Source organism: Delphinus delphis, chromosome 10 (genome assembly GCF_949987515.2).
Source record: "Delphinus delphis chromosome 10, mDelDel1.2, whole genome shotgun sequence".
NCBI classification, from domain to species: domain Eukaryota; kingdom Metazoa; phylum Chordata; class Mammalia; order Artiodactyla; family Delphinidae; genus Delphinus; species Delphinus delphis.
In genome coordinates, this window is record NC_082692.2 from 53,064,954 (window position 1) to 53,083,152 (window position 18,199).

The 18,199-nt window shown below is 36.4% G+C and overlaps 1 protein-coding gene across 3 annotated transcripts in view; it reads left to right on the forward strand.

Annotated features, from left to right (window-relative positions):
• Positions 1 to 18,199, forward strand: part of PDCD6IP (programmed cell death 6 interacting protein) — a 61,084-nt gene that overhangs the window by 20,779 nt on the left and 22,106 nt on the right. For 2 of the 3 annotated variants that reach the window (XM_060022128.1, XM_060022130.1), the window contains exons 5-10: positions 2,023 to 2,176; positions 3,355 to 3,455; positions 5,709 to 5,840; positions 10,730 to 10,952; positions 12,490 to 12,613; positions 14,649 to 14,826. In XM_060022128.1, the coding sequence (XP_059878111.1) occupies positions 2,023 to 2,176; positions 3,355 to 3,455; positions 5,709 to 5,840; positions 10,730 to 10,952; positions 12,490 to 12,613; positions 14,649 to 14,826 (912 nt within the window). The remainder of the gene's footprint in view (positions 1 to 2,022; positions 2,177 to 3,354; positions 3,456 to 5,708; positions 5,841 to 10,729; positions 10,953 to 12,489; positions 12,614 to 14,648; positions 14,827 to 18,199) is intronic. The other variant, XM_060022129.1, reaches the window with a different exon arrangement.

The following is an 18,199-nucleotide window of genomic DNA, read 5'->3' on the forward strand; positions in this document are numbered from 1 at the left end:
CCATTGTATACCCAGCACCTAGCACAGTGCCTGGCACATAATAAAGGCTCAGTAGATGTTGGGAGAACAAATGATTAAATGTTTTGAGGTGAAATCCTTGGCAAATCCCTTTTAAATAAATGACCTCATTTAAAATATTTGTACGTTATTTTTACATAATTTTTCTTAGACACACTAAAAATTTTTACCAGTGTCACAAAAATTAAGACCTTTTGGCAAGAAAATTTTAACTCTGAGCTTGTGGAGAGGTCATAGTTAAATGTGGTCAGATGTGTAATGTTCTTAAGTTAGCTAAATTTAGATTTTAGATACAATCATTTACTAATATGGCATATTATTTGGCGGCAGTATGTTATTTACTCAGCTTTTCTTCTTTGTTTCAATTTAAAAAACAGTAAGTGATTATTGTTAAGTGATACCTGTAATTATGTTTTTATGTTTTATATTCCTTTATAATTTACAGAGTATGTTGATGTTCACATAAACTTTTTGATGCATGTTATATAATGCCATTTTCATTTTACAGACAAGGAGACTAAAGGGCAGAAGTGTTAATAAAGTGGTAGATTGGGGTTTCAGGTGTTCTGATTCCAAATTTTATGGAATTCCAAATGCTTCTTACACTGTCCCTCATGGCTCTGGAATTTGCTTGTCTCAGAGGTGGAGTTTGATCTTTCCCATTGTTTAAGTTTAGAAGAGAGGTGAAGAATGCTGTTCTAAGAAAGTGAGAGGAAAATGTACTTTAAGCACACAACATGCTCCCAATTTTAGATGGGCACAGATGACAAGCATGGTGCATATACCTTTCCTTTGTGAGGCTATAAATGGCAAATATTTTAAAATGTGAAAGTGAAATAAAATTTTATTTAATTTTCCATTCATTGTAACTCCATTAGTTGGCATGTGAAATCTTAGAGGGCATTCTGAATTATTGAGGATATGTTCCATTCTGTGAGTCACCTCTGTGATTCACAGCAGGGTCCCCTAGTGTGATGGAAAGAGATCCTAGTTACCTGTCTGGGCCGTTTGCTACCAAGAAGCTCTGTGCCCTTGGCTAAGTGCTTTAAACTCTGTAGGTCTCCAGTCCGTATTTGTGAATGAGAGACTGGATCCCTTGCAGTTCTAGTCTGTGATTCTGTGAGTTTACTAAGCAAGTCAGCTGATCACTCCTTGGAGACATTCTAGTTTTATGATACTTCATGACTGCAGCAATCATTGATGTTTACTTCAGTACAGTTAACCTTGAGTAACCAGCTCCTTAGTTGCGGCTCCAGGGCTCCTTAGTTGCGGCACATGGGCTCCTTAGTTGCGGCACATGGGCTCCTTAGTTGTGGCATGCGAACTCTTAGTTATGGTATGCATGTGGGATCTAGTTCCCTGACTAGGGATCGAACCCAGGCCCCCCCCGCATTGGGAGTGCAGAGTCTTATCCACTGCACTACCACGGAAGTGCCCCCCAGCACTTTTTAATCCCAGACTGCCACCTTTCTTTTTCCCAGGGTTATTTATTTCATAAAAGCGAAGTTATCTTAGTGTTAACCTCAGCGAAATATAATTGAGAAGAAAAATCTGATGGGGAACATGTCAGTAGGGAGCTCTGAAAGCCAAATAAAAAATCCGTAGCAATGGATAGTCATGCTGTTTCCCAGAGGACTAGGTATCAGTACTATTTAAGGTTTCCCCTAAGTATGGCATGTTTAATTATTTGAGAGATGAATTTGGGACCAAAGCAAGAGCATTTCAGAACTAAAAACATTTTAATAATGTTTTATCCCTGCCTTTGTTCTCATGTTAGTTTTGAGGGAGTATTTCTAAAAAGTTTAATCAATTTGTCCCATCAGTTTACTTTGTTTGTTACTGCACTTGACTTTAATGTACGTTAAATCTCTTGTTATTCTATAGTGTTTTAGAAAACTGTCCTTATTGTCTATAGGTCAGATGTAAGTGGTTTTGTGTGTAACAGTAGAAAATTGTCTTGCTGAATTCTTACAGATTTAAAAGAAATTCTTTTCTTTCCTCTAGTTTGCTAGTGGTGCCTTTTTGCATATTAAAGAGACGGTTTTATCTGCCTTGAATAGAGAGCCTACTGTGGACATATCTCCAGATACCGTTGGGACTCTCAGTCTTATCATGCTGGCACAGGCCCAAGAAGTATTTTTTTTAAAAGCCACAAGAGGTAATTCCAGTTTGTCCTATATTTTGTTGCATGTGAAAAGAAGTGACAGGCTTTTAAAATAAGAAGGTGATTGTAATATGTTCAACACAGAACTTTCCTCTTTGAATTTGACCCACGGATTATTGAAAATTTTCAGCTTTCCTTTTCTGACCTTAAGGTGGTATAAATGTACATTTAAGAATGTAGGCTGTGTTTGAAGTCTTTTATGAAATATATAGTTACTGTCTTAAAACACTGAAATCTGGAATAGTATTTATATAGGTTTGTAGTATGTCAAAAATTCGTTAATTCAGCAAATAAGTATTGGGTACAACTGTGTGCCAATCCCTGTGATAGGCTCTAGATAGAGTTAGCAGACAAACAAGATTTCTGTTTTCTGGAAGCTTACAATTTATTGTGGGGGAGATGATAAACAAGAAATTAAGTAGCCAAGGTAATTTTAAAGAGAGATAATTGCTGTGAAGAAAATAAGATGTGATAATGACTAGTGGTCTGGCAGTTGGGTAAGTATGTAGGGGGAGTCATGCTATTTTAGATTCATCATTCAAGAAGAGTTTCTTTGAGGAGGTCTTGTTTAAACCAGACTTAACTGATATGAAGGAGCCATTCAGGCAGAGTCCCTGGCCCTGTGAATGAGGGAATAAGAGCAATTCTTGTAAGGCTTGTGAATTAGTATGAGAGATTAGTATAAGATTGAATATGTAAGTACAGAGAAATTGAAAATAAGGGAGCAGTCCATCAGGTGGAAGCTAAATAAACTTGAAAAGTTTTTCTTTTAAAATAACAGCTTATATTGAGGTAGAATTAATAAACAATAAAATTTACCCTTTTAAAGTATACAGTTCTTTAGTTTTCAGTGTATTCAGAGTTTTGCAATAATCACCACTATCTTATTTTAGAACATTATCATTACCCCCAAAAGAAGCCCCATACCCACTGTCAGTCACTCTCCATTCCCCTTTTCCCCCAGCTTCTAGCAACTGCTGATCTATTCTGACTCTTTGGATCTGCCTGTGGAATAATTAAGTTGTATGCAGAAGAATTGATTTCATCAATAAGAATTTTTTAAGACAAATGTACAAACTTGTGATCTCAATGTCTATACTGAGTTATTATGATATATCAGATTATTTTATATTTATTTTCATTATAATGGTCAATTTAATATTTTATTCCAGATAAAATGAAAGATGCTATCATAGCTAAATTGGCTAATCAGGCTGCAGATTATTTCGGTGATGCTTTTAAACAGTGTCAGTACAAAGATACTCTCCCCAAGGTCAGTTATTGTTTTTGTAAATACTTGGTTGTTTTGCATGTGGAAATATTTGGACATTTTTGTGTATAAAAAGCAAATTAAAAATTATGTTTTATAAAGAAATTTGAAATTTAAGGAGCGGCATTTGAAGAGTATATTTGTAGAAACAGTTTTTTTATTTAAGATGCATGACAAATTCTCTTTCATATTTAGGGGATGCCTTTGCTTCCACTCTTTACTAAACTTATTTTTCCGAGCTAAAACTCTTGCTGGAAAATTTTGAACACCTGTCTCCAGTAATTTTATCAGATCAGGGCATTGTGTAGTTTTGAATCATTGGTTATTTGGTACAGCATGAGTACTTGAGCATGTTGATTATTCACCCTTTTAATTATTGTCCTGTTTTCTTAGAGATGAATCTTAAAGTGCAGAAACAGACATAAAGACAAAAGGAAAAGGAAACTTAACAAATTCATCCAGTACTTTGATTAGAATTAAATTTTGCCAACAGGGCTAGAAAATTGGGCTGCTGTTGGACAGCTAAGGAAAACAACCATCTAAAACCATATATCACAGGAAGTATTAATTGTTTTAATATAAACCTTTCTGAAGTGGCATTTGAAGAGACTAGTCACTGATGATCATTTGTAAATGACAAAGCAGATGATTAGACTAAGAAGTAAATTCAGAATGCTTAAAAACGGAAACTTACAGACTGAAATGTAGTATGATTCAACTGCTTTCTTTCAGAAATGTTCAAGGAATTAGTTTTGTCTGTATGATAGCAAATGATATTTGTTACATGCTCTTTTGTAGGGAAATTTATTGATTTATAAGTCATTCAGGAATCTTTATAAATTATGAAATTGCAGACAATTTTGTGGTGAAATAAAAAAGCATGTAAGTACATCAACACATTAGTCAGAATATGAGCACTAGGGAATTTGAAGATTCCTGGAGATTTAAAATTCACCAAGAGATCAGTAGAAATTTGCCCAGGACTCTTGGGTAGTAATAGTGTTGCTCTTAAAAAGAGACTTGGGATCTCCTCTCACCTTTTTTTCATCTGGAAGACCTCATGATCAGCTGCACAGTGTACCGTTACATCCTGTTGGGCCATTAGTTCAGTCCTGTCCCGGAGAGAAGAATGTCACCTACAAAGACTTGGAAACTACCTCTGCACCAATCCTGGTATTCCTTGAAAATCTCCTGTTTAAGTACCAAGTTGCTCCAGACTTACCTTGAGAACTGGCATGAGTACAGTTTGAGATTTAGATGTCTTTTATTTTTTGCCTTTTTACTAATAAATCTCATAAGATATTTTCATATTCTAGTTATAAAACTGGAATATCTGCAAGTAGTGACCCAGGAAGCTAGGAAATTATTCACTGGGAGACAGGAAAGCTCACAAGGTAGTAATTCAGTTTTTGATTCTCTTATTTTTTTGTCTAGACAGTGATTGTCTAGTATATTTCTTGGATATTATATGGCATGTACTTCCTAAAAACAATGAGGTTATAGGCTAGGATTTGACATTTTAGAAGATCCTCTACTGCTTTTTTGGTTCATGTTTTTGGATCTTCTAAAATTAATTTTGACTGGAATTTTTTCCAAAACAAATTAGGGCAAAATAGCACTTTATCATATTAGTCATTAGCTTAGTGCATTTGTCTGTTTGCTATGTGTTTTTGAGTATGTGATACTGAGTAATTTTTATATGGCTAAAAATCATCTTTATTAAAAAAGTCTCTTAGGACATGAATTTAAGAGGGAACTTACTTTACTGTCTTTTGTCTTTTAAACATGTTGAAACAGTCAGCTATAGAGCAATTTCATTAGTATATGTGAGTAATGGTGGTTTAGTTAACTCTTAAGGGCTGGGTAAGGGCTCACAAGAAAGCTTCTAAAGCCCTGTGCTTGGTATTCCTCTGTGAATGTGCATTCTACTTCTCCTTCTAATGCATGCTTTCCTTTCTTCTTTGTAAACAAAATGTTGACTTCATGGCTCAATTAAAGTGAATTGTAAAAGCTTAATTGGCTTCATTTAACAGTTAAAAAAGAAAAGAACCCAAACTTTAATTCTAATTGGAAGAAAAACACTGAATTCATTGAATCCAGTCCATGCAAAATCATGTGGTCTTCTCTGTTTACACCTGACTAACCTATCTCTAAACCATTAATGGGGTGATTCTAATTTCTGTCTCCTTTTCCTTTTTCTTCCTGCATCCCATGTTGTCTGTGGTGGTTTGTGTGGTTGGACTCTCCCCTGGTCAGTATTTTTATTTCCAGGAGGTGTTCCCTGTCTTGGCTGCAAAGCACTGTATCATGCAGGCCTATGCTGAGTACCACCAGTCTATCCTGGCAAAACAGCAGAAGAAATTTGGAGAAGAGATTGCAAGGTTACAGGTGAGTTTCTCAGAAATAAATATTTAAGTAACTTGGATTTCTCTTTTTTTTTGTTTTTTAAATAAATTTATTTATTTGTTTTGGGCCGTGTTGGGTCTTCGTTTCTGTGCGAGGGCTTTCTCCAGTTGCAGCGAGCGGGGGCCACTCTTCATCGCGGTGCGCGGGCCTCTCACTGTTGCAGCCTCTCCAGTTGCGGAGCACAGGCTCCAGACGCGCAGGCTTAGTAGTTGTGGCTCACGGGCTTAGTTGCTCCACGGCATGTGGGATCTTCCCAGACCAGGGCTCGAACCCATGTCCCCTGCATTGGCAGGCAGATCCCCAACCACTGCGCCACCAGAGAAGCCCGGATTTGTCTTTTTTTTTTAGTGAGATTCCCAAGTTTGCTCGTAAAAACCTTTCCCACTCATTTCCCCTGTCAGCAGAGTCAGGTGATTGTTTTTATTTTCTAGGCTATACCTACTGTGTGCTTTTTGAAGTCTCATATTTTATCTAAAAATTTCATGCAGAATTTGCATTCAGTTTTCTTTTTATTTATCCATGTTTATTGTAATATAAAATACTCTAAATTAATTATATGCTCCAGAAAGGATGTGGAGTACTTAACTTGTGGCCTAGCCTTGGTCTAAATTGGATCATTACAATTCCACAGCTTGAAAAGGACAGTGGTAATAGATACATAAATAGATTTGGTAATCAGAGTATCTTCTGTGCTGTTGTATCAGCACTGGGTGTGTGAGAAACTTGATGTGACATCTGGGGCAACTTTGCAGCAGGGGTAAGGCTGTTTACATGAGTTGTTTGTATTTTGAGGGTTGGTAAGCAGAGGGTAGGAAGAGGACTGTTAAGGAAATTTAAATATGGACTGGTATTAGAAGATACATGCAAGTCTTATTTAGGAAGTTCAGTTTAATTAGTCTTTTCATGAGAAAAGAAACCCAAGTTTTATAAAAAATAAAATGTATGCTTGTATTATGTTCCACACCTCCACACTGACAAAATCAGAGACGGGCACACTCAGATTATCAAACATACTTTATTTTTCCAGGGATTCACTTTGATTGTAATAACTTAGCATCATATGAAAGCATTATATGAAAATGCTTCTGAGAAAGGGGTTTCTGGGGGAGAGATTTTTTTCAGGGTAGCATATTTAAAGTATTAGGAGTACTAGGAGTTTTGACTGAAAGAAGAACACACAACATAAGAGTTGGAGTTTAAGTTTTATTCAGGGACTTTACTGAGGACTGTGGCCTGGGAGACAGCCTCTCAGTAGCTCTGAGGAACCACTCTGAAGAGGTAGGGGAGAAACCAGCTTATATATGATTTTGGCTAAGGAATATGTACAATCGGTCAGGCTTACGCCTCAGTAACATTACTGTTAGTCACAAAGAACAGATATCTCAAGTTAATGATTTTAGTGCTTTTCTATGTATGGGAAGATGTGGGAATCTGGGTTCATTAAAATTCTTCCTGAGATACGCATCTAACTGTCTAAGGGGCCTGTTTTTCGAAAGCATAGAGTGCCTCATCTTGTTTTTCATCCTGAATTCCTCTCTCAGGGAGCAGTGTTGGTCAGCCACTGCAGTGGATAATGACTGGGTGATGAGCACTGCTGTTTGTTTTACAGAAGTTTAGCTTTTTTATTTTGGGGGAATTCTGGGACTATTATATTCAAATAAGCCTTTATTCTCTATAAACCAGTTATATAAGAGCCTCTTTTGAAATTTTAATCTAATTTTTAAAACCCCTCTGGAAAAAGGAAACTTTCAAACTCACATAACAAGAGATGAAGACTTTTTTCAGTTATAGACACACAAGAGTTTATAACTTCAGTTTTACACCTTTAGTCATAGGTCAGAAGTTAACATATAAAACACAAATACTTACTGATTCATATCTCCAAGGGCTGTTCCTCTTTCCATGAAGTATGAGATATTTTTCTACTTGATTTGAGCTCAGAAATAGGCAAACAGAACAAAACAGACAAAAAAGTTGACCAGCAAGTCATATTCTCCATAGTCTCTCCTGCCCCATGTACCTGATGGTTGCACCATTCAATCAGCTTTGCAATCATTGTTAACAATAATGGGGACAAGCTTATTAGTCACGAGCAAACCAGATATAAAAACAAAATCACAAGAGTCAGGAATATCACAACAGTAGGTAAAATAACAAAGGGAAAATTGTTGCTTGTGATTCACTTCTGGGGCCAAGAAAAGTTGAACCTGGACTTACACAGCTCATGAAGTGCGCTTATTGGACAGTGCAGTTCATTTGGCTTCAGAAGGTGGGTCCACTTGATCATCCTGGTGGAGTCTCTAAAGCTGCCAAGGTATGATCTTCAAAAAGACATAAAAAACAACATAGGCTTGAAGTGTCCAAGTCCACTTATATGCAGGTTTATTTCAGTGAATAAATATTTGGCTCTCCGTATCTTCACGTTCTGAATTTATGGATTCAACCAAATGCTGGTCGTGTGCTATGTTTAATCTGCAGATGCAGAGTCTCTGGGTACGGAGGGCCAACTGTGGGACTTGAGAATTTGGATTTTGGTGTCTGTGGCAGATCCTGGAACCAATCCCCCACAGATACTGAGGGATGACTCTATATAGATTAAAAAAAGTGACTCAGATAGAATGAATACATACATACATACAATAAATGAATTTGTTTAATTCATTAATGAGGGACCTAATGAGAGGATAAAACTGATTTTGTGAAAGTATTGTTTTTTTCTCTGTTATGATAGTAGCTTGTAGATATTAAGGAGATTGTTTATGCTTCTGTATGAATTTTATTTAAGTATTTACTATGGAAAATTTCAAAAATATATATATAAAAGTAAGAATCATCAAATATCCATTACCCAGCTTCAGTGATTATCAATATTTTGCTTTGCGTTTCATGTTTCCCCTTCCCCTCTTATTTTTTTGGAGTATTTTCAGCTGTCTTATGTATCATTTCATCCTTAAGTTACTTCAGTATATGTAAGTCTTAAAAAAATTAAAACCACAATGTCATCCGATCTAGCACAATTAATACTAATTAATAATTAATTCTAGTAATCTAATAGTATCCAAACATAGTTTAGCTTTCGCTGATTTTTTGTAAAATGTGTTTTTACAGTTGGTTTGTTCAAATTGAGGATTCATACATGGTCTTCATGTTGCATTTGGTTGATATGTCTCATTAATTTTTAATTTGTAATGGCCTCTGCTCCCCAACTGCCATGTTGAATTGTCCTCACTTTTTCTTGTTTTGTATGTTTCTTACACTGATTTCTGTGATGTCTGTTATCTCTTTCATGTTCCTTGCATAAATATTACAGTCTTCCTTAAACTATTTTCGTATTTTCTTCACTTTCTTTCCTGAGTTCTGCAGGTCCCATTTCACATTTTCTTGCTATCTGTCACCCACTGTTATCTGGGCCATCTGGTCCTCTGTTCGTATTTGGTGTGTCTTTGGTACTGTGATTGCATCCTTAAGTTTTCAGCTTATTTTAGTTTTTTTAGTATGCTGTGTTCTTTGCTTTGTGGCAATATTTCTTTCTTTCTTTCTTTTTTTTTTTTTGGCTGTGCTGCGAGGCTTGCGGGATTTTAGTTTCCCGACCAGGGATTGAACCCGAGGCCACAGCAGTGAAAGTGCGAGTCCTAACCACTGGACTGCCAGGGAACTCCCTGTGGCAACGTTTCTTCAGTGAATTTTCATTATCTGTTGGAAAGTTAAACTGCTCTTTTTCATCCTTTTCCTTATGGTTTCTTAGTGTTGAGGCAGATGGGATGCCTTTTCAGTCACTTGTGTTTGAATGAGCTTGATTTTAGTCGGGGAATAGCAAGAGGTTCCTGCAGGGTATCTTTCCCAGCCTCCTTGTATAGGGCCCTTCCTCCTCTCCTCCTCTCTGCTTCTCAAAGCCTGGTGTAGGAAGGATTCCACTTCTGTGCCTGTATTTCCCTGAGTTCCTCACAGCCTTTGCTTTTCCAGGTGATGCATCTACTTTCAGAGTTTGTATTTTGTTGACATTTTCTGAATGCTCATCCCCTTTCCTCTTTCTCCCCACTTTCAGTCCTCTGTTCTGCTTCCCCCAGCATCCCTGCCCTTGTAATTATCTGTAATTATCTGTAATTATCTGGACTCTCAACCACTGCACCACCAGGGAAGCCCGATAAAGGCTTTTAAATACAATATTTAAGAGGTTTTATATCTTTCTGGCAAATTGGAAAGTGTTTTATATTGAATTTATCCCTAATAATGCTTTGACTTTATTGTCTATTTTATCTGGTGTTACTATACCTAACACCACCTGAGTAATTTGAACCCTAACTTTATGTGAGGCATGTGTTCATCTTATGTATCACAAGGGCAGCCTTTAAAGAAAAAATTCCTATTGGTGCTGACACAGCATGCTTCCTTGTTGATTTCCTATGTTGCATAATTTTTTTCTGACTCACCCTTTTCATCACGGGTATAGCCCTTTGAGGTTACTGCCTTCATGTGGAGCGTGAAAGGGATGTTTCTTAGTTTTCTGTCTTATGTAGTTTCAAGACCCGTGTCTTAAGTCTCCCTGAGGGCTTTTAATGCATTTTAATAGCTCGTCCTTTGGGTACAGAAATACCCAACAGCCAGAGCCAGCTTTCCTCAATGTCAGTTTATAGTTTCTTTTATTTTCTTGGTAATTCATTCATGTCTTTAAAGGGATATCTGCTCTGTATTATTCTTCATTTTTGATATTTTGGTATTTTGTGATGGGAGAATTTCTAGGCTGTTCTGTTGACCACATTTCTAGTAATGCCAATCCTCAAAGATTTTTTTAAAAAAACAGTGCTTGGATACCTGGTTGAAAAAAAGAAAGAAAATATTCTCTCTTTTTCTTTTTACATTTTCTTAACTAGCATGCGGCAGAATTGATTAAAACAGTGGCATCTCGCTATGATGAATATGTCAATGTGAAGGAATTTTCTGACAAAATCAACCGTGCCCTTACTGCAGCAAAGAAGGATAATGACTTCATTTATCATGATCGAGTTCCAGACCTTAAAGATCTAGACCCTATTGGCAAAGCCACACTTGTGAAATCTACGCCAGTCAGTGTACCCATCAGCCAGAAATTCACTGGTATGTCAAACTGTTCAGAGGCACTTTAATCTTACTTATTTTTTCTGCAATTTAATCTACTTTTTGTAGCTAAAATCACATAATTGGCGATTGTGTGCTTTGAATATAATTTGCTTTCATGTTGTTCAAAGTGAATAAGAGAATAAAAATTACAGTGAAATTTTAAGATGGAAAGTAAATGGTAGTAAAGCATGAAGTATATATACAACAGAGTCAGAAAACTTGAAACTGTGTCTGAGTAATGATAACGACCTCAGTGAGCATTTGTCTTTATGTTAACATTTGTTATTTAAGATTCTGCTAATAAAAATAAACATACATAAATATGACTTTAAACATATAAACTTCTGGAGTCATGGTTGTATCAAATGTTATAATATCCTTGAATATTGTAGGTATATGCAATATTATGGTAGCCTCTAGCTGAGATGCCAAGGATAATATTCTAAGTTATTGGGTGGTTATTTTACAGTTGGCCATCTGTATCTATGGTTCCACAGCCATGAATGCAAGCAACTGCTGATTGAAAAATATTCACATACAACATTTCCAGAAAGTTCCAAAAAGCAAAACTTGAATTTGCCATCCTCTGGCAACTATTTACATAGCATTTACATTGTATTAAGTATCATGAGTAAGCTAGAAATGATTTAAAGTATTTGGGAGGATATGTGTAGGTTATATGCAAATACTGTGCCTTTTTTTGTGTGTGTGTGTGTGTTACATGGGCCTCTCACTCTTGTGGCCTCTCCCGTTGCGGAGCACAGGCTCCGGATGCGCAGGCTCAGCAGCCATGGCTCACGGGCCCAGCTGCTCTGCGGCATGTGGGATCCTCCCGGACCGGGGCACGAACCTGTGTCCCCTGCATCGGCAGGCGGACTCTCAACCACTGTACCACCAGGGAAGCCCCTGTGCCATTTTTTATAAGGGACTTGGGCATCCACGGATTTGGTATCTGCTGGGGGTCCTGGAAGCAATCCCCCCAGATACCAAGGGATAACTGTACTTATTTAACAAACACAAAGTGTCTACCATGTACCAGAAACTCTTTTCAGCACTTTACAAATATTAGCTCATTTATTTCTCAGAACAACTCCATGAGACAGGTACTATTATTATCCCCATTTGACTGATAAGGATACTGATGCAGAGTGGTTAAGTCATTTACCCAAGGTTACAGAACCAGGAAATGGTAGAGCTGGAAACCATAGCACTGTGGCCCACTCAGTCAGTTTCATCAACAAATAAGCATTGTTTTCTCCTGTGTAGATCTTCACCAAAGATCCTTTAAACTTAATGACTAACACATCTTTAAAAGCTAAGAAAATTAAGTTCAAAGAAGAAGCTTTCGTTATCATTGTCCACGAATATGGTGGTCTAAAAATTCTCTTCATCGTATTTTCAATAGTGATTTAGTTTTGTTCTTTAAATATTTGTAGACTTTTAATGTGAATATTGGAAAGGAAATATGAGTAGTCTCTTTACAGTTTGAGTTTTTGTCTTAAAATTTTCTTGAAATTTTAATTCCTAATTTTAGATCTGTTTGAGAAGATGGTTCCTGTGTCAGTGCAGCAGTCTTTGGCTGCCTGTGGTCAGAGGAAAGCTGATTTAGTTAACAGATCAATTGCTCAAATGAGAGAAGCCACCACTTTGGCAAATGGGTGAGTAGAGCTTAACTTTCATAAATTTATCTCTAAAGTTCTGATGTTTTCTGATTGATTATTTATGAACGTTGTAGTTTTCTGAGCTCAGAGCTGAATGTCAAGGATATTTGAAATAACAAATACAGACACACACACATTTCTTGGGGACACTATATTTACTGAACCCTGGCAAATATATTATAGTTGGAAGAAATTTAATTACTGAAACAAAGTGAAAATATTTGACCACTAATTTGTATTTTAGGGGATATTTATTTGAGGGAAATGTGAAGTAGAACTGAACTTTCAAGGTTAAGATACATGTACGTTCAGTATTCTGAAACAGTTTTTGTTTTTGGTGGATTGAAGCTAAGAAAATAATACGTTGTTTTAAAAAATATATTAAGTATAATTTTCACACCATAAAATACACCCATTTTAAGTGTATAGTTCAATTCTTTTTGATAAATATGTATACCCATGTAACTATCACCATCATGATCAAGATAGAGAACATATCCATCACCCTAAAAAATTCCCTCATGCCTTTCCATTCAATTCCTCCTCCTCTACCCTCTAGCCACTTCTGATCTGCTCCCTGTCACCATAGGTTAGTTTTACCTTTTATACAATTTAATATAAATGTAATCATTATAGCATGTGCAATATGTACATGACAGTATATAGTATATTATATACAGTAAATAGTACATTATATATGATATATATTGATTGTACATTATATACAGTGTATAGTATTGCTACAGTATGTATAATATGCAATACTTGCAGTATGCACAGCATGTAACAGTATATATTAAAAATGTGTTGGGCTTCGTTCACTTAGCATAATCTATGTTTTATGCATCAGTTTGATTCTTTTTATTACTGAGCAGTATTCCTTTTTATGGTTAAATAGTTTGTTAATTCTTTCACCTTTTAATGGACGTTTCAGTTGTTATGAACATTGATGTACAGATCTTTGTGTGGACATGTTTTATTTCTCTTGGGTAAGTAACCTAGGATTAGAATTGCTGAGTTGTATGGTTAGTGTATGTTTAACTTCACATGAAATGTCCAGATGGTTTTCCAAAGTCATTGTTCCTGCACTGTGTGAGAAATGCACTTGCTCTGCATCCTCATCAGAATTTAGGATTGTCAATCTCTTTAATTTTAGCCATTTTAGTGTTTGTGTAGCAGTATCTCATAGTGGTTTAATTTTCATTCCCCTGATGACTGACGATGTTGAGCAACTCTTCATGTGCTTATTAGCCATTCATATATCTTTGTGAAGTGTCTGTTGAAATCTTTTTGCTCATTTTTAGAAACTGAGTTTTTCTTCTTAATAATTTTTAAAGAGTTCTTTACATATTTTAGAGGCAAGTCCTTTATCAGAAATGTTACTGAGAATTTTTTCCTAGTCTTGTTTGCTTTTTCATGTTTTTAATTTTGATGAATGCATAGGTTTTGACCTCATTTTACCTTTTCCAGTGAGAAAGCAACATAAGTTTACTCCAACATCCCCTCCATTATGTAAATGAAATAATAGAATAATAGTTATTGTGCCACAAAACAGAACAGATGAAGATGCTGTGTTAATACATAGACCAACTATGTACTCTTGAAATTTTGCTTAGATGATATGAAATTATAACCATTTTGTGTATTACTTCTGTTTTGTCACTGACAGTATATCAGGATTGTGATAAAAGATTGCATTTTCAAAATAGAATTTTTGACTTTTAATTACTTAGACTGAAAGAAGTTAAATTTACCTGTGAGCCAAAGGTATCTAGTATATTTTAATGCATATTTCTTACCTTTTAGCTTTCAGTTCTGAACTGTGAACCTAACTTAACTCTTTAATGATTTTGTTTTAATTTTTTCAATCACTGATTTTCTGTTTTTCCTCTATTTTTGCTTTATGTTTCCATTGACAGGGCTTACCCACTTTTTTGGAGTGCTAACTCTGCTGCTATTGATTTGGATACAGGACATCAGTGTTTTAAAGGAGGATTAGACCTCTAGATGACATACTATCTCATTTTTTCAGGGTGTTAGCTTCACTTAATCTTCCAGCAGCAATTGAAGATATATCTGGAGATACTGTACCTCAGTCTATACTGACTAAGTCCACATCTGTGATTGAACAGGGAGGCATCCAGACTGTTGATCAGTTGATCAAAGAGCTACCTGAACTTCTACAAAGAAATAGAGAAATCCTAGATGAGGTATGTTTTAAGAGATTTGCTTTTCAAGTAAAAACTTTTCAACCCTGTGGTGTCCAGCAGGGATTAGGACTCAAGGCTTCTTCCTATTGGGTTTCACAAGGTAGCACTCATCATTTAGGTGACTTTGCTGTGGCCCAGACAGAGTCTGCTCTTCAGCCTCAAGAGGAATTCTGATTGAGTGAAAATGGGGTCATATGTGTCTTAAGGGTATATAAATGCACATTACTGAAGCTCGTACGACCATTGTGTAAAACTAGTATACTGTGAGAAATTACTGTCACACAAACTGTTCAAGCTTTTCATAATTAATGATTTTTTTTTTCCTATGAAAGATTAGGTCTCTGGTGAACAACGAATCAGACTAAGGAAGTTAGGCTATCAAATGTTTTATAAGCCGACTATACCTATCTTTTAGTAGAAAGGAGATTTTATCAATAAGAATGGAACACTCAAGTTTTTTGGCTAAAGACAACTATTTGCCAATGTTATTCTCCTTTTACTGTGCTTTCACCTCTTTCCCCTAATTGATACATTTGTTTCTTTAGCTATAAATATATTCAGGCTGGTTATTTTGGCTTCTGTCAGTTTAGGAGTCACATCTTTTTTAGGTGTAGGTGACTTCTGTTCTCAATGCTTTAATTCATATTTTGATCTTTCAGTTAACTATCAGAGGATGTTGTATTTACATCATATCCAAGTACTTTGGGGGCAGAGATGACAGTGTGAACCTTGGGGATAAGAATATGTACCTTCCAGGGTTATTTAAAGGATTAACTAAAATAAAACAAATATTAATGTGAAAAAAAGCTCATCTTATAATTAAGGAAAAACTGGCTTTATTAGTGTATATGATATGTCTGTTTTCTGCCTATCTTAATATGAGGTATTTTTATTTATTTTATTTGATGTTCCTAACAGCCTTATGAGTCAGAGTCACTGTTATTCTGTCAGTTGTACTTGGAGAGTCTCATTTTAAGTAAGTTGTTAGTTGTGAATCTGATACTGTTTTTGAGTGTTTATCTCTGTGGTTGCAAATTTAATTTTAGTCTTGATTTTGAGAAAATTTAAAGTGTCCACTAATTTATTTTTTAAATGATAAATTTATCTTGCTTGGGTTTCCCTGGTGGCGCAGTGGTTGAGAGTCCGCCTGCCGATGCAGGGGACACGGGTTCGTGCCCCGGTCTGGGAAGATCCCACATGCCGCGGAGCGGCTGGTCCCGTGAGCCATGGCCACTGAGCCTGCGCGTCCGGAGCCTGTGCTCCGCAACGGGAGAGGCCACAACAGTGAGAGGCCCGCGTACCGCAAAAAAAAAAAAAAAAAAAAAATTTATCTTGCTTGGGAGCTGTTGGGCCTTTTCCATCTTAGATTCATGGATTCTGTTTCTTCAGTTACTCTTTTTTCCTCCATTCTCCTAATGAATTCCTGTTAGATTGATTGTGGTGCTTCTGGGTCAGTTCTTCACATCTCTCTCTTTTTTAAAAAAAATAATTAATTAATTTGACTGCACTGGGTCTTAGCTGCGGACTCGGGATCTTTGTTGCCACCTGCGAGATCTTCATTGCAGCCTGCAGGATCTAGTTCCCTGACCAGGGATCGAACCCAGGCCCCCTGCATTGGGAGCATGGAGAGTTAACCACTGGGCCACCAGGGAAGTCCCACACCTCTTAAAGTTTCTATTACGTTTTCTCTTTGTGCTCTTGTTCTTTCTGGGAGGTTGTCTCAGGCTAGCCATCCAGCTTATTAATTGGCTGTTTAGCTGTGCCTTATTGTTTTTTCCCCCATATTTTTCATTTCCAAGATGCCTGATTGGTTCTTTTAATAAATCACCTATATTAATCTCACAACTACATGTGTCTTTTTTTTTTGAGATAAAATTCACATAACATAAAAGTTCACCATTTTAACCTCTTTAGACTTTTAGTACATTCACAGTATTGTGTGAACACGAACACAATCTGATTTCAGAACATTTTCATCACCCCCAAAAGAAACCCTGTACCCATTAACTCCTCATGGAGTTGAGTCACTCCTCATTCTCCCTTTCCTCTTGCTCTTGGCAACCACAAGTCTAATTTCGGTTTCTATAGATTTATTTATTCTGGACATTTCAGATAAACAGAATCATGCCTTTGGAGTGTTTTTGTCATAAAAGCGTGTTGGATTTTGTCAAATATTTTTTCTGTATCTCGATGATTATATGGGTTTTTTCCCCTTCATTTTACTAATACAGAGTATTACATTAATTGATTCTTAGATGTGAACCACCCTTGTATTCCTAGTATATCCCACTTTGTCATGGTGTAGAATCTTTTTTTTTTTTTTTTTTTTGCGGTACATGGGCCTCTCACCGCTGTGGCCTCTCCCGCTGTGGAGCACAGGCTCCAGACACGCAGGCCCAGCGGCCATGGCTCATAGGCCCAGCTGCTCCGCGGCACGCGGGATCCTCCCTGACCAGGGCACAAACCTGCGTCCCCCACATTGGCAGGCAGACTCCCAACCACTGCGCCACCAGGGAAGCCCTAGAATCCTTTTAATGTGCTGCTGGATTTGGTTTGGTAGTATTTTGTTTGAGCATTTTGCATTTATATTCATAAAGGATATTGGTCTGTAGTTTTCTTGTTGTGTCTTTGACTTTCAACTTGTGTGTCCTTATGGTTGTGTCTTTTGTAAATGGCGCATAGTAAGGTTTTTCCTTTTCTTTTAGTTTGACAATCTTCATCTCTGTTTGTAGAGGGTTAAATCCGTATATATTAGCTGTGATTATTCATATATTTGGAATCATGTTCTTCTATATATTTTGCATTTTCTACTTGTCTCACTCTTTTGATTTCCTTCTTTTTTTGTCCCTCTTCACCCTTAAGTTTTCCTGGTTTCATTGAGTTTCCTCCATTTCTTTCTTTTTTCTTTTCTTTTTAACAGCAAGGAAGTTGTACACTTATTTTTCTTCTTTAAAGTTCATTATTATGTGTCTGGGTGTGGGTTTATTTTCATTTAAATTGCTTGATATTCTGTTGGATCCAGTGAATTTGAGGAGTTGTGTCTTTCATCCATCCCAGAAAGTTCTTAGTTTTCACTTCTTTCAATATTGCTTTTTCCCTATTCTCATTATTATCTCTTTCTGGATCTCTGATGTTGAATCCTCTCCCTTTATTTTCCAGGTCTTCTAACCACTTGTATTTTCTGTTGCTCTGTGCTTCATCTTGTGTGATTTCTTCTGGTCAGTCTTACAGTTCACTTGTTCTCTTCAGTTATATCTCAGCAGTTTTTAACTATCCATTAACTTCCTAACTTTTTCATTTTATTTTTTTCATTTCCAGAAATTTTATTTGGTTCTTTTTCAATTCTTCTCATTCTCTTTCTCCTGTCATACTT